This window comes from Serinus canaria, chromosome 15 (genome assembly GCF_022539315.1).
Source record: "Serinus canaria isolate serCan28SL12 chromosome 15, serCan2020, whole genome shotgun sequence".
NCBI classification, from domain to species: Eukaryota; Metazoa; Chordata; class Aves; order Passeriformes; family Fringillidae; genus Serinus; species Serinus canaria.
Window position 1 is genome coordinate 12,009,321 of NC_066329.1, and position 16,808 is coordinate 12,026,128.

At 47.5% G+C, this 16,808-nt stretch overlaps 1 protein-coding gene across 2 annotated transcripts; it reads left to right on the plus strand.

The window, feature by feature from the left end:
* The first annotated feature begins 259 nt into the window (after positions 1-259).
* Positions 260-16,366, plus strand: RFLNA (refilin A). Of its 2 annotated transcripts, XM_050980537.1 has the most exons (4): positions 260-680; positions 9,246-9,355; positions 10,994-11,304; positions 11,397-16,366. In XM_050980537.1, exons 1-4 carry the CDS (start codon positions 312-314, stop codon positions 11,489-11,491), a joined length of 885 nt encoding a protein of 294 aa, XP_050836494.1. In that variant the 5' UTR covers positions 260-311; the 3' UTR covers positions 11,492-16,366. The 2 variants fall into 2 exon arrangements, with proteins under 2 accessions (XP_050836494.1, XP_009090881.2); XM_009092633.4 differs by having other exon boundaries at positions 10,994-16,366.
* Positions 16,367-16,808: the final 442 nt, after the last annotated feature.

Below are 16,808 nucleotides of genomic sequence, written 5' to 3' on the forward strand. Positions count from 1 at the left end.
AGGGCGCTGCCCGGCTCCCTCCCACCCTCTCCGGATAAATGAGCTGCCGGGAGGCGGCGGGCGGCGCAGGCTGTGGACGAGAGCGGCGCATCCCTGTCCCGTCCCCATCCCGTGCCCCGCCGCGCCCAGCGCTCCCTGCCGGCGGGGCCGCCCCGGGCGCTGCCGCACGTACTCGGCCGCGTCCCCGCGGGGCTGGGCGGGGGGATCGGGCTTCGCTTCCCTCCCTTGGGAACGCCTGAGGGCGGGGGCGGCCGAGCGGGCAGGGCCAGGGCCGGTGGAGGGGAGGCGGCCGGGACACCCCGGTCTGGCTGATGCTGGCGCTGCCCCGCGCAGCACCGGGCTCCGGCAGGCTGGTAGCGGCGGTCGGGACGCAGGAGGGGCCCCCCGGGCTCCCTTCCCCTTCCCTCCCTCCGCGGCGGGCGGCGCTGGAGGATTTTCTCCCGCCGCGGCCCCCTCGCTGTCCCCCAGACATGGTAGGTCACCTCCAGCTGCAAGGGATGGACGAGAGCCTGAAGGAGAAGAGCCGGGAAGGCTTGCTGGACAGTCCGGACTCGGGGCTGCCCCCCAGCCCCAGCCCCCCCTTCTACTCCCTGTCGCCCGGTGAGGGCCGAGCAGGGGGCAGCGGCGGTGCGGACCCCCCAGCCTCGGGCCACCGGCGAGAGGCCAAGGACGGCAAAGTGGTAAGAGCCAAACCCGGGCACCGGGCTCTGTCCCCTCCGGGCGCCGCGGGGGAAAGGCAGGAGGGCGCCTGTGACCACTGCCCGGGCACCCCTGGGCTGAGTTCCCCCCGCAGTGCCCCTTGCCGGCCGAGGGCACTCCGGGCTGCCCGTGGCGGCTGCGGTCCGGTGTTGGCAGCGCCGCTGATGTGCCAGGCAGGGCTTGGCCCAGAGCCGGGCAGGGGTTTTGGATACACTCACAGAGTGTTGGCAGTTTGGCTGGGCGAACTGTAATAACGGTGAAACCCCAAGTCCGAACCAAGCTCCTTTGCCCACCTTCGGAAGAGAAAAGTGTAGGTGTTTTTCAGTGACACTGCTCTGCCTGGTAGGTGCAGGTTGGAGCTGCATCCATCCGGACCGAGGCAGGGGTGTCTGGCTCCCAGCCATCATTACGCCCTGGCATCCCGCATCTGGTTTGTGAGAAGCGTGGAGCCGCGTTTGCTGGAGCCCTGGCTGAAAGAAAGACAAAAAAAGTGCCCTTTAGCTGGGGCAGGGTAGGGATGTGTGTCCGGGGAGTTGCTGGGGACAGGGTCTGGGAAGGGCTGTGTGCCGCTGCCCTTTGCTGGAGCCGGGCTTCGTGGCGTGAGCCTGAGTGAAAGGTTTATCCGCTGGCAGCCGAGCGGAGCCGGGGGTAGTGGTTTGTAAGCTCAGACAGCTGGCACAGCACTGCAGCTCTCGGTCAGCCTGATGCAGTGCCAGTGGAGCGCTTCAATGTGGAGTAGGATCTGGGTAGATTTATTATCGCTACTATTTTGCTTTATTTGTTTATTTCTATCCCTAAGCTATAAAACCTGTTTTTAAAACACAGTGTTCAGAGCATAAGCAATGGTGGTGGAGGTTTTTAAAGGATGATGAAAGTTCTTCCCCAGGGCTCTTTAAAATTTTTTTAAAACATGTATAAAAGATGTTTGTAGGTGTATTGAACGTGGTTAATTGGCTTAAAACTGCAGCACAAATCTTTCCCTGAGAAAAATTTATCTACCTCTGGTCTAGTGACAATTTAGACTTCTTTCCCATAGAGACATTTTGCAATGACTCCTCACACCCTTGTGCACTTTCTGGAGTTCTAAGGCCTTTTGAGCATATTACTGAAAACTGCCGTTTACTCCTGAACATGCCAAAACCTTCTCCATGAACAATGACTCCTCACAGTGGAGAGGGTGTGAGGGCTTATTATGAAAGTCAAATTTCAAACCTGCTAACGGCGCAGTTCCTAATATGGAGCCTTACCTGCAGATGCCTGGGCGTGTGTGCCATCTCGATGGGAGTGTTTATGTACAAAGTTACCCACACACTTCTGAATTGGCAGCATCAGGCTGTTCCTGTGTGTCTGTAAAATAAGATTGGGGATGAAGGTGAGTGAAGGCTGCTGGAGCAAAAGACAGCAGGGGTGGAGGTGTGTGCAGAATATGCCACATGTCATATGACAGTGACATGATGTGACAGTCTCCATTCCAGTCATATGACAGTTGGCCACCACACCATCCAAGAAAGTCCTTAGATATCGAAGAAGAAAGAACATGAGAAAATTTATTTCAGTTCATGGGCTGTTAGGATTGAGAGTTTTAGTGCTTGACTCCTACAGGGAAAAAAGTTATTCCTGTGGTCTGTATAAGGTAAAGTTTTTCAATAGTTTTGCTCATTAATGAACATTTTAGACACTTCAGAAATGTGCACACTGTAGATGTTTCCAAATTCTGTATCATATTGCAAGGGCTCCTGCTTAGAGTATGGGTTCTATACATTGGGAATGTATGGAATTCCATGCTCTTAGCAGGTACAGAAGGTTGCAGGGATCCAAATGCTGAAACCAGTTGGACTGTATTATTTGGAATGGTGCTGGGCTCAGCTCTTTAACTCTGTTTGGTTCACTGCAAAATAATGAAGTAAATTGGAATTTTCACTCTATTTGACTACAGAGAGTTTCACTTCCTCTCATTCCCACTGTGCAAATACCATACTTGCAGCTGATATTAAGGCAGGAAAAATATGAAGAGTATTGCTTGCTTCATACTTCTAAATTGCAGTGTCTAATTAGCTTTAATTTTACCATTTTACAAGGACTTGCAGATCTGTGAGCAGTTATGCAACCCATGAATGTGCTTCTGTTTAAGTCTGTTCCTCTGCTGTTCATCAGAGCATGCAGAATTGGCAAATCAATAATTGCAGCTAATTGCACACCAAGAAATGCTGGTTTTAATCGCCTGTTATATTAGTGTTTGTTTTGCTTATAAACGTGACAGAGCCAGGAACACAACCTGCACCCTTTGTGTTGGAATACTATAAAGCCATACATAACTCAGTCACCAGCAGCCAAGGTTCTGCTATGTACAGTTACAATAAATTGCTGTCAGGTGAAGGAAACAACATTCCAGATCTGAGTGAAGTATTTCATACTATTCTTTGCTGCAGAACTATCAAACCACCAGTCTGAACCCAGTTGCATTCTTCTGCAGTCAGCTATTTTGCTCCAACTTCACAAATATGTTACAAAATTTTTCTGCTTTAGGACAGCCCTTCTCATGCAGACTAAAAGGAGATTGCATGCCCTTATCGAAGACTTGCTTGTGTGTAAAATCTGTGCTTTCTCTGCTCTCTGTTATTAACTGTGACTCTGAAAAAGTAAACTCTCTGCTCTTTAATAAGCACAACTTTGTTTCAAAGACAATGCACCATTTATTCACATTTAACCAGCCAATTTGGGAACAGCTTTGGGATCCAAGAAAATATGAAAGGCAATTTAGGGCCAGAGTCATAAATACCACAAGTTCAACACCATTTAGGGACTTTTATTTTTTTTCATTTTACTTGTAGTGCAGGATAAATTGGCTTTTATTTCTTCAAATAAAGTCCATGTAGGGAATTTGTCAAGTGTTTTGTGCTTAAGTGCAAATATCCTATGGAAAATAGAAGGTGACTTTTACCTAGTTCTGCCTTTTAAATCTGAAATGTTATTAAATTGATTCTAATGACTTGGGTTACTGAATTCTCTAGACTGTGTCTGTAAAGCTGGGTCAAAAGGAACAGATACAACAAAATAAATCCTAATAATATGCACAAAGAAGCAGTTGCTGAAATCATGGGGAACAAAGTTACGTCAAAGTACCCATATCTGTTTAGAGGTTTCCCTGTTGTTCTTGCCCTGGGTTACTGATTGAGGCTAGAAGAACTGCTTTTGGACTGTGCTGAAATAAGTGCTTTGCATCCAGCACACAACTCCTAATGGATATCAGGGGACATCTAGCTCATATTCATCTGCAGAACTATCCATTGTGTGTTCTTGAAGCAACAGATTTATGTTCCTTCCCAACAATGAAAGGAACTTTTGCCACTGCAGTGAGTTCCTTTTACTTTGTAAAATTGAAGTATTTGTGCACTCAACCTGCCTCAGTGAGCACTAACTTCTGTGTGACTAAATCCCATTGAATCAGCTGTGGGGATGTAGGGAAATTCTACTTAGATTCAGCAGCAAGAATGATTCAGAATCACTCTTGGATGGTGGGAGGAGATTCTAGCTTCATCTCAAGTATGGAGAAGGAGACCTTGCCCCTTGTCACACCCTTCACAGACAGCAGTGGGGTCCCAACAATGTGGTCCAAGTCAGCATTTGTGCCAACCCTGTTGGATTAGTAGCTCTTATTAAAAAAACCCAAAAGAATATCTCTTCCTGACATGCAGCATTTTGAAGACCCCTTGGGTCAAAGAGCCAACATCTCATCCTGCACTGAAAGTGCTTCAGGAATGGGGCAATATCTGTAGGGACTGGGTGGGGAACTTGGCCATCAAAGGTTTTCCATATGTAATTTCCATACCTGTCAGCACCTAGACTGAAAGCACACGTGAGAGGGAGGCCCAGCACCCCGAGCTGAGCCAGCTTGCAGCCCGCACACGAGGCAGGGGACGTGACTCCCAAGGCCCTGTGGGTTCCCAGCAGCTCTGGGGAAGCCCCAGGCTGGTGCAGGGAGAAAGGCAACCATCTGGCACCACAGCAGGGTTTGCCTCAGGGCTTGTTGGCAGCCTGGCATCCTGACCCACTTCTCAGCCACTCCCACAGGACTGGATCGTACAGGAATTCGCCCAGTTTCAGCTCCACGCCTGTGTCCTCTCCTGGCAAAGGCTAATCCCACCTGGCTGTTCTGTCCCTCAGCTCCACCCAGTTCTGGATATGTACCTGCTCCTCTTCCTTCTTGGTGAAGGACAGGGCATGGCTCTGGGCCTCATTTGACTGGCCTCACCTGATCTGACAGATGTCCCTTCTGGGCAGATCAGGGAAACAGGCATCAGGATCTCATCATCTCCTCTGAAAAGTGTGGCTCTGATGAAAGACACTGAGGGTGATGTCTTCTAGCTGCTGAATTTCCATTGTGTCCCTACATAACCCTGTGGACAATAAGCAAAGTAGCACACATTTCCCACTTGAAATAAAAGAGGGAGATAAGCAGGAAGGATGTAATTCTTTGAAATAATAAACCCCTGCTTTCTACCTGAGCTTTGCATTTTCTGTTATCACCTCCCAATATAATCTCATCCGGCTCTGGTATAAATTACTCGTAATGTGCAATACGTGCAGATATTGGGAAAATAAATGGTCTGTTAAACAAATATTGCTTATCTTCTAGAGTGGAGAATGTAGATGTGTGTCAAATAACTCAGCCAGACCTTTCATTATAGCTGTAAATAATAGCTGAGTAAAGTGACATTTTCATGGACCTGACATGTTACCATAGTGGGAAAATGTGGTGAGAGATTTGCTTATGCCCTAGCTAAGTTAGGAGCTGGGAATTTGGGAAGCTGTATCCTGTTTGTAGCCCTGACACTTAGAAAGCTGTTTCCCCTTACAGTCCCTAGAGATCTAATGCCACATCTTAGTGCCTTCCATATAATGACCATAGCAAAAGGAGTCAGTCAGTTCTGGTTCTTTGTGCTCTCTGGGGAGAGGTTTTGGGGGTTTATTTATTTCAAGTCACGTTAATTTCCTTTTCCTTTTCTTGCTTTGCTGCCTGGAATTTGGCAGCTGAAGAACAGTCAATGCTGTCAATGAGCTGTAGATTGAATTCCATTCAGCAACCAATTTTATCTGTGTTTATCTATCTGCTACTTGCAAAAAGCAGAGTTTAGCTGCCCAGGCCGTTACATGCCTGAAAGGCATCAGAGTTAAGGCAGAGGGAAAAATGCAGCCAAACAAGAAAGCTCTTCAGCTTTTTAATACTACTGTAACTCTTTGCTGGTTGACACAAATTATGTACTAGAGAAGAAATAAAAATAAAAGTTCATTTACTGCCCAATATTCACCTTGGATCAAGTTGTAAACATGGGAGTCACTTTTTTGATATCTCCAGTATCTTTCATTTTGTCTTCTCAACCTTCCTTGCCAGACCCCTTCTGTCCTTAAAGATGCCAGGGTTGTGGTGTCTTTTGTGAGGCTGCATCTGGTAAGTGCCAGCTCAGCTCCAGTTAGTGGGAGCAGATGGATCAGGTCCCCACTGCAGCATTCTTACACAGCAACCCTTGGACTACGGATCACTCATGGACAGCCTGGTCTGAAGTGATGTAGGCTTCTCCTCTTCACCATCAGTGACCCCCAGGAGTGTGCTGCAAGCTCTGCTCCCTGCCATAGTGCAGGATAATACAGAAGCCTACCTTTTTTATGGAGTGTCTGGAGATCACCAAGGGATTCCTAGAAACGAGCCAGGGATCCTGATTTTCTCAAGGGAGCTCAGCAGTCCAGTGCTCCTCCTCTTTCAACCATTCCTGTGCAGAAGGAAAAAGAATTGAGTTAGTATCTTTTTGACAGGCAGAACATTTTTGGTTTTTTTCCTTAAAGCAGATTGGAAGGAGTCAGTGTCAAACTCTTGCCAAAAAAGCCAGCTTTTGACATGTGCCAAGCATATAACATTTCAGCCCCAAAGACAAATCTTTTGGAAAGCTCATATCCCCTGTTTCTTGCTTCCCAGCTCCAGGTGACTTGCAGGAGCCGACATTTTGGAACATCACTGGAAGGAAAACAAAATGTCACCTGAGGTGCCTTTCAGTGGCTGCTGTGTGAAACCTGTGGTTGCTGTTTAGTGACCCCTTCATGCTGTGCAAGCAAATCAGTTGCTTTTTGGTGAGCAGCCTGCAGGATCTTAGAGATCTCTATTTTTAGGCCACTATTTGTAAGTTATTTACATCTTCCCTGTGCAGACTTCCAGGTTACTTCAAAGTTTCTGACCTGCAGCAGCTCACAGAAGAGAAGTCTGAGTCTGTAGTGGTCTCGACAGGCAGTAGAAATCCTGGCTTTGGCCTGCCAATGTTCTCAGTTGTTCCAGCTTTCTAAACTAAGCCAAGCCTGCAGGTCTGAAGTTGGTGCTCATCCACAGCATATGAAATGCCTTTTGCCACCCTTCCCTGCCCAGAGCAAGGTTAACTGTAACCCCCAATGGAAATAGTCTCATCACACCCCATCGAGCACTAACCTGGAGAACACTTAATCCTGCTCTCACCAAGTCCAGCGGCAAATTTTTGACTCTGATAGATGTCAGTTGTGCATGCCAGCACCTCCATTTCTCCATGCACACCAGTGGTGTTTCTGCAGCCTGTTCTTGTTTCCTGTTCCCTGCTGTGGGACTTGTGCTCTCCACAGACGGCGATTGCTGCCGAGCCCACGCTCTGACCGAGCAGCACCCCCGGTGCTCAGAGGGCTGGGAAGGCTTTTCCCATGCTCACACTGGGGGCCAGATGCCCCAGCAATGTTCCTGCTAAGGCACAGGAAAGACTTCATAACATCTCCTGCATCCTGGGGATGTTTGGAGCACACTTAGTGTCAGCATTTGTTAGCAAGAAGTGTGAAGGCTTGTTTGCCTGGAAGCACTTCTTTGAAACTGCTTTTTTAAAGGAGGGACACGTATCCCCAGCCTCGAACCCCCAAAGGGCAGCCTGCCTGCTGTTCACAAAGCTAATGAGCATGTGCAAATGGTGTTTGACTCCTGCACCCAAAGGAACCTCTTCCTTTGTACAGAATGTCTTTAGAAAGAGCTCTGGCCTTGTGCAGACTGTTATAAGCTGGACATCTGCACCCTTGTGAACTGAGGCTTGTCTGATGTAAACAATTCATATTTCAGAAGCAAAGAGCTTTATTTATGACCAGAAAGTCTGCCCTTGCCCTCCCCTGTCAAGAGTGTTGAAAGCAATTCAGGAATGAACTTTGCCTTTTGGCCAGTGTTTGCTAGGGAGGGTGAACATACATTTTTTTTTTCTCCCCATAACTATGCAGATACTGTGCTGTTTTGACAATGGAACAGTATTCAGTCAAAAAGAGGAGCTGGCCATTTTACTTAATAGTATAACTTTACACAGTTGTAAAGTGCAGGGAAATTTCAGTATGAAAAAAAGAAACAGCTTTGTGGCTTTGGGACACAGAATTAAATGGCTTGGTGAATTCAGATGGAGCAGTGACATTTTTTGCCTTAGCCTGAGGCAGAAGGCCCAAACCAGTAGGGGAAAGCAGACCTCAGCTAGCCATCGACAGACAGCACAGAGGCTGCCAGCCATCTCCTTTAAAGAGATCTTGTGTCCCTGTGCGTCATAAATATCTGCTGACAGAAAAGTTGTGGCAGAGATTGAAACCTGCAGTGACATTTTTCCAGGAGGGCAGGATTAGGCTGAATTAGCTGCTGGGTTTGGTCCAGGCACCAGACACAGGATCCCCATATGTGGGAACTGGCATTTAAGAGCACTCCAGTATAGAGAAGTGGGATTAGTCATTTCTGTGGTGGGCAGAGGAGCCTAGGCTGGTCTGTGACAATTTGTCAGAGTAAGTAAGTTCACAGTGCAGTTAGTCTTAAAAATCCAGTTTTTGGTGTCATGAATTGGAGCTGCTCCATTCGTTATAAAGTCCTGGCTTGCAACTGGCTTCCTGCATTGCAGAGGCCACAAGGTGCCCCAGTGTCTCACCCCACCCTCAGTTTTATGGTTAACAAGAATGTCCTTTGGAGCATAAGAGCCATTTTTGGCACGGAGACTTCAGGAACAGCAAGTCTATCACTTCCTCTGCTGGATTGTTTCAGGGGAAACATGACTTTATGTACATATTTGTATATATACTGTAAAAATACATATATATGTCTCACTTCAGTAAACCTACATCCTTCAAGTCAGCAGCCTTAGGCCCTATTGCTGTCTTAGGTCAGACATGGAGGTCTTCTCCATGCTGACACATTTTGAGGTTTTTAAGACTTGTTAATTCCTACCAGTAAAGACAATATCAGGGCAAAAGAAAACCTGAAAACAAGTGCAATTCCTATGAGAAACAAGAAAGGAAGAAGGAAAGACAAGGCTAAATTTCAACAAACAGATACTGCAGCATGAAGTGACAGAGATGTGGGCACAGTCACGTACCTGCGAGGTGTGCTGGGGCAGAGGGGGGTGTTGGTAGGTGAGGACAGTCCAGGTGTTGTGTTAGGCTGCTCAGCTGCCAGCTACAGCATGTTATGAACTGCGCCAGCCCCATCTGTTGTGTTCCAACACTTGCTGTGCTCTCCTTCCCTGCAGATGCCTTATCTGCTCCTGAACCCGTCCATGCCAGAGATAAGGCCTCGAATGTACCCGGTGTTTTTTGGAGAAAGCATTGAGGTCAACCCTGAGCCCGTGCAGGAAATCAGGTACAGATGGGATTGGGTGGGTAGATGGGGATTTCTGTCCTTCTGCTGGTGCTTCTGCCAAAAATTAAAATATGTTTACAAATGGGAGTCATGGTTATTTTGATGGAAAGGGAAGGACAGGTAGGAGGGTAATTCCTGAATTAAAGCCACTGACAACAGCACAGGCAGAGAGGAGGAGGCAAGAACTGGATGGAGGTTTTAACAGAAGGCAGCTTTCCTTCCAAGGCCAGCTAAAATTCAAGGCTATGAGAGAAAACCATTACCATCTGTGGGCTTGATGGCCTCCCTTAAGTAATCTGATGGTCTTCATACTGTTCCCAGATGACTTGTATCTTCAGAAAAAGCAATGCCCTTCTAATTGGCACCTGTTTTTGTCCGCTCTTGCCACAGAGAAACCACCATTAGACAGCCCACAGAGACTGAATGAGCTCCTCTGTGTGAGGAGATGGTCCCTCAAGCCAGTGATGGAGATGTTCTGCCCTCCTGTGGGGCTGGTGCTGTGGCCATGGATAAATGTTGGTCTTTGCTCTTCGTTTGCTCTTTTGCTGATGTGGAATGTATCCTGCAAACAGCATGGAGCACTGACACACAGCTTGGGGCTGGGACAGTGGGAGGACTGTAAACCCTCTCAACCTATGCAAAAGTCTCTCTGGAAATGTACCCCAGTAAATCTTTGCTGGCTGAGGAACTGCCAGCGGGCATGTTTTTATGGTGATTACATCGGAGTCTTGTTTTATGTGTGCTGAATGGCTTGCTTACACCCTAGCTGTGCAAAATACATTACAGCAGCTCAGATTACACGCGGTGCACAATCAGTCAGCCCCCTCTGGGTGGAGGTAATGCCAAGCACACACCCAGCTTTTAATCTTTTTTACGTGGAACTGCACATTCCTTGGCTGCTGATTGCTGGAGGAACATTTGGGGAGCAGGGAAAACCAGTGGAAGTCCTGTTCCCCATGGCTAGGGATTCCAGAAAAAGCCCTTTTTCCAGCCTGGTGTCTGCACATCCTTTCTGGATGGCTGCAGAAAAAAGGCAGGGCCGTGGCATCCTACCTTTTGTGGTTCTCATCTGTTGGCATTTCAGGTGGCCAGTTCCTTTGAGACCAGTGGCTTGGGCAGCCATAGCCTACAATATCCCTTTGCTTTACCTGCTCTGTCAGCATTGCTTGGATTTTTTGTAGGGTCCAACAAGCAACCTCATCCCTCATCTCCCCAGCACCCAGATTTTAGCTGGTTTGGGCATTTTTGTGCAATGATGAAAGAAAAGACAAACAGCCTTGACAGCTCAACAGGTCCATTACGGGGTGTTTGTCTGCCTCCAGTGTAGCTCTCAGGGCTGAGCTGAGGCCCCAGTGGGACCCATGGAGAAAACCAGAGGAAGAAGAGTGTTGCTTGCAAGGTGTTTTCTGCCCTGGTTCTGCTACATTGCAGAAATGTTGAGATGGATTCACAGAAAGGTGGGATTGCCCAGCAGGACAGAGTTCTCTTGTCTTTGAGTTGTAGAGTTGGCATCTGCCCCAGTGTCTGTGCAGTGAAAGGTCGTAAATGCTCTTCTTCGAAGGGTTAGAGAAGAGTCCTGCCTGTCTTGCCTCCTTTGCTGCCAGGGCTGTGCTCCTGATCCCTTGCTGTCCTCTGCAGGTGCAATTCCGAGGTGAAGTACGACTCGGAGAAGCACTATCGGGATGACATCTTCTACGGCCCCATCCCCACGGTCACCACCTACAGCGAGACCATCATCGCCGCTCCCAACTGCACCTGGCGGAACTACAAGTCCCAGCTGATCTTCGAGCCCCGCCAGAAGCCGGTGAGGTTTCAGAGCACGACCATCATTTTCCCCAAGCGTGCCAAGAACATTTACCGGACCACCCTCAACTACAGCTTGGGCTGTGCCAAGCGCTGGTTCGCTTCCAGCGTGCAGCTGGAACTCTGTGAGGAAACCAACCCGTGCGTCATGTACAGCGAGACCCTCTGATCCGCCCCGCCGCTGGCAACCGCGCGATCCCGCCAGGCCGCGGCCTTCGCGGGGCTCTGGCTGGGCCTTGCTTGGTGGCAACTGAATATTCATGGCTGCAGAACAGCTCTCGAGCGAGGCTGAACTGGCTGGGAGGAGGCTTGCTGGGCACAGGATGGTTTTGATCAGTGAGAGGCTGGCTTGTATTTTGCGACGTTCCTGACGTTCATGATCTGGATTTTGGTTTTGGGTTGTTTTTTTTTTCTCTCCGAGCGTATCTATTTTTGGCTTGTGTTTAGATGAAATCAAGATGACAAAGGACCCTGTTACCCATTGCAGAATGATGCCTTATGAGCTCTGTAGGTCTTGTCTAGCACATAGGTGAGAGTCATTGTAAGCTTCAGAGCTATTTTGGTCTCTGCAAAGGGAAGACCAACTGCAGAGTCAGCGTCTGTTCAGCCCAGCACACACCAGGCCAGATCTCTTTGAGAGCTGAAATGCAGAGGAGGTGGTTATTTCTACCAGTACATCACAGCTTGCTCCAACAGCTCATATGAGTGAGAGCTCCCCTATTACAGCACCACAGTCACCCCACTTCCTGAGAGGAGTGGAGACTGTCACCCCAAGAAAGAGAGGATTTAAACAGGTCCCCCAGCTCTTGCTGGCAGCTGGATGTTTGTATACCATAGCAAAGCACAGCACAACGAGGAGATGGGAGGAAGGCCTGCTGTGATGCACAAACACATCTTTCGTGAGCCCAGCCAGGAGCAAGGAGGGAGACTGAGAAAAATGAACAACTGAAGGGTTAGTTTCTAAAAGCCACAGAGAGATTTAGGAGCCCAGTACCCTTCTGTCAAAAGTATTGTCATACCATGTGTGCCGTGTTGTTCACTGCCTCCAACACCTAATTTAAGGGATCTGTATGCACTTGCAGCCCTTCTGAGTTTCAGGGTGTGGCTGTATTGCAGAGAGAAGTGTAGAGCAGAAAGATGCTCCCTGGCTTCTTTGAAGCCAGGGCAGGGTTAACTCACCCTCTCAATAGTTTCCATATTTGTGGCATGGGCAGCTTTTCTGCCTGTAGTGGATCAGCCAAAATTTCTGTGTAGAGCTTGAAGGATTGAAGAGCCCAAATCCATCTGGGTTTTCCTTACTCAGCCAGGCTGTAGCACTAAAACAGCTACTTCACAAACAGCTGAACTGCCTCTGCAACAGGACCAAGAAACAGTGAGCAGGAGCCAGTGCAACCATCCTAAGGTAAAACATTCCCCACTCATGAATCCCATCTCCTGGTATATCTTCACTTCGGTCTCTTGCTGGAAATCTGCAAGAGCCTGGATTCCCACAAACATATAACTTCTGAAAATAGCACGGAATTGTCTCCAAAAATCTTACCAAGAATTTTTGCATGCTGCTCAGACTTAGAAATAACCACACAGCTCCGGAAATTAATTTCCAGCTTTCTCTCTTCTAAACTTTCCATTTTGTTCCTGACTTGCTGTGAGTCTGATGGAGTTATTTCAGAGCACAGCTGAGCAGCCAAGTCAGAAAGCCTATTAACAATGTCAACAAGACATAGCTGATCGCCCAGAACAGTTGACGCACAAATCCAGGGAGATTTAAAAAAAAAAAAAGTCTGAGAAACTTGAAAACATAATAAAATTAGTGACTTACAAAGATACTTTTTCCATCAGTTTCAAAGAGCAGTTGGTAAATGTGACCAGAACTGTGACCTTTATGAAACAGAGTTCTCTTGTTCGAAATGTAGCACAGTTTTTCCACCAGAGGTAAATCTGACTTGTATTTAAAGTCTTTAAATACAAACTTCAATCCTGAGAGCTGGAGCATCATTAGTGCTGAAAGATGTGTGTTATGGCAGTGCTGAACTCTCCCTGTCTACTGGGAGTTAGGACTTGGTAGGAAGAACCCCTCAAAGGATTTCCAAGGCTTCCACCTACTGTTGAATTCTTTACAGCAGCACAAACAAGGACTATATTTGTTAGTGGTCAGATTCTGCTGTCACTGTGTGTCACCATCAAAGCCTGGAAAAGCAGCATCTGCCTCCAAAGGGATTATTGTGCCTGAAGCAACCCTTCTCCCCAGGGCTCCAGCAAACAGGAGAGCTGGCTTAGGCAGCAGGGAGCTGGTGCCTGGATGAACATGGTCCCAGTGCAGTGAGGTTGGTGATGCACTTACTTGCTGGTTCATCTTCAGGTCTGTCCTGTTGGCCACATGCTGCTGGGTGAGCCTTGGGAGCAGGGGAAATACCCCTCTGCTTTCCTGGGGACACGTGGAGGCTCTGGAGGGCTCAGTGCCTGCATCCCCAAGAGTCTGCCAAGGGGCAGGGTCCCAGGCTGACAGCAGTGCAATCCAGGTCCAAAAGCAAGGCCATTCTCACACCCAGGAGATCCCTGCACAATGACAGAGTGGACTGATGGAGGCAGGCTGACCTCAGAGCCGAGGGGATGCCAGACTCTCCCTATTCTGACCACACATCAGGCTTTGCTCCTTTGAACAGCTGGATTATTCCCCTCCTTCGAGCACAAAGCTGCTGTTCTTGAACATGGTGGTCTTTGAGCAGGACAGTTTTTCCCCAGAAAAATCCCTTTCATCATGACTGGTTGCAGGTTTCTGCCCACTCTGTCCACTGTTAGTTCTGTTTCCTAAATAACAGCTGCAGCAGTAAAAGAGAATTCAAGGCAAGCAAAAAAAACCTAGTGTGCAAATACAAATCCAGCAGAGAGACTGAACCTCAGCCTGGACTCTCACCACACAGGGAGAGGGGCTGCTGAGGCAAAGTCTCACAGGTGGATGTGACCCCTGGGAGGGTGCAGTAGAGGGCTGCATCCTTGGCACTGGAGGGTCCCACACACCCAGCCCAGGCCTCTTTGAAGCTTCATGCTTTGTTTTCTCTGCAAATACACTAGAAGTGACCTAACATGCTCCTGCTCCTTTGAGTTTAAGCAGCTTTTCTGGTTTTGCCATGTTAGGGGAGAAAAAAAAGAAAGCAGCTTGGGTTTCTAGGCTGCTGAACACATTCTGAGCTGTGTAGCCATGGTGGCTGTGGTGGGACTATCACCCTGGACCACATCCAAACTGGGACATTGCCAAGTGCCTGAGATCTGGAGAAATTTTTGAAAAATCCCTTCTTATATGGTATCTGTCATGTGCCCATCACAAGCTACTTCCTTCTCAGCAAAAGCTGGTGTTGGAAAGGGACTTTGTTTTCCTTAGGTCAAGGAAACCACAAAGGGTCAAGTCTTCACCTTTCCTGGGCACACATCCCAGCCTGCCTGCCCTCTGTCCCTACTGCTCCCATCCCTGTGGCTGGGTTAGGCAGTGGTAGGAAAGCCAAAGTTCATTTTACTCATGACTGGGAAAAGTGATTACTTTTTTGTTTTGCTTAAACACCAGAAACTGAATTGTGTTTTTGTGTTGCCAATGAAGAATCACTCTGGGCAGCCAAGAAGTGCCTTGTGCCATACCTGTAGTGTGTTTGTACATCTGAAAGGAACAATTAGTCCCACTAGGGAGGTGCTTTTCTTTTAAATGGAGTGTTGTTAATCTCAGCCAACAGATGTTTGTTCCTGTATGTTTTCTCAAAGATGCAAATGATAAATTTAGACCATGGAAATGTGAGTTTCCTTGAACAGCTGGGACTGTGGCTACACTATTTCTCCCCAGGATTCTGATGTGCATGTTGCCCACAGCTCTGCAAGCCTGATGGGTAAAGTCAGACACTGCCTTTATCTTTTTTGACAAGGGGAAGATTGTTTTTTTTCAATATGGAAGGTCCCTATCTCAAAGGTGGGGCGGGTCTCTCTCCCATTCTTCCCTAAGATTATTTTGGATACAATAGAGCGTGCTCCTGTCTGGCCTGCCTGCATTGCTGTCATTGCTTTTGGGGCCAAAAAGATGAAACCCTAACCAAATATTGAACTTTTAGAAGCTGTGGAATATGTTGCACAAACTGCAAAGAACAACTTTGACCAAAAGTTTACTTCTTGTCTTTATTTGCCTTTTTCTTTTCTTTTTTTTTTCTCCTTCCTAAGCCAGCTCTACTTTCCTCAATGTGAAATACAGACAGATTTGCACCCTGGGTGCACACTTTCTGGGACTGTTGAAATGGTGTTTGGGTGTTGATAGCAGTGTTTGAGTGAGCTGCTGGTCAGAGAAGTGAATGCTATTTACTATTTATGTTGAGTGTGTCTTAAAAAAAATGGGAAAGGTCACCAGAGGGCTAATGAGCAAAAAAAGACTTTGTAGAGCAAACTGAAGGCTAAAGACTGTGTGAGTCTGACATGGAGGTGAATGGTTCTGTGTGTGAACACTGTGATCTAGGATATTTAGCCATTGTGGTTTTAACCTGCCTCTTTTCCTGTAGGAAAAGGCATCTTTGCCTTTTTTAGAGCTGAAACAAAATCAGATCCATCCTCTGCCACAGTCACTCAGTCCTGTGAGCATCAGCATTCCCCAGGCTCACGAGGTGCTTTCTGTGTGCATCAATCAAACACGCACAGAGCTGGGCCTCTGTGAGATGGGGGAATGCTTTAGAGGGGATGATGGATCTTCTTGTGGGATATTCAGATTTTTATTGCCAGATAAAGTCTGCTCCCTGAGGATCACCTGATCACTCACAAATTGATCTGTTCTAAACATCTCCCCTAAAGCTCTATAACCAGTGGGTTTTATAAGTCTTGGGAGGCACTAATTCTTTTTCAGATACTGTAATGGCCATCAGAACGAGCAAAGTATCCTATCATGGGAATTGTGACCTGAGGATGGGATTGAAAGATGTCTGAAGGTTAGAGAAGGAAGAAGAGAACTTATAAGTGGTGGAAATGGATAAGGATGTGTCATATTTTTATTTTTGTAAGTCTGATTCTCTAAGTGCTTGTAAAGTACTTTACTGTTGTATATGTGGTGATGCAGTAGCTCACAATATCCTTTTATTTTTGTATATTCCTTCCTCCACCATAATCCCTTTCTGTTCAACTCATAGAGAGTAATTTAAGAAGACAAAATTTATATATCGAAATAAAATGCTCAAACCCTCATGCTGATGTATGCAGAGTTTCCTTCCTCTTCCATATCCCTTGGTGCCTAATGCTCTTTTTCTGGTGTGTCCAGAAATCCCTTTCTGTGGATTTCAGCCCAGCTCCTGTGGATGGTGGCTGTGGCACAGTCAGTCAGTGCTGTGATGTGCAAACTCTGCTCTGTGTGCCCAGGGAAAGCCGAAAAGCTGAGGAGGAACTCTCAGAAGCAGTTTTACCTTTCAGGATTTCCCTGGTTGTCAGTTTGACCATTTCTTTGCTCTGAATTTCCCTCTTCAGCTTCATCTTGTTGTACCCAGCTATGAAGCCTTGGTGTTGGATCTAGACAATTCCTCTCCCAGCTTTTCCATGGCCTTCAAGGGCAGGAAGAACCCTCACAATGCTTATTTCATATCCAGGTATCCCCATTCTAGTGCACTATTGGGATCCCTCCTATGTCCTGGCTTCCCAA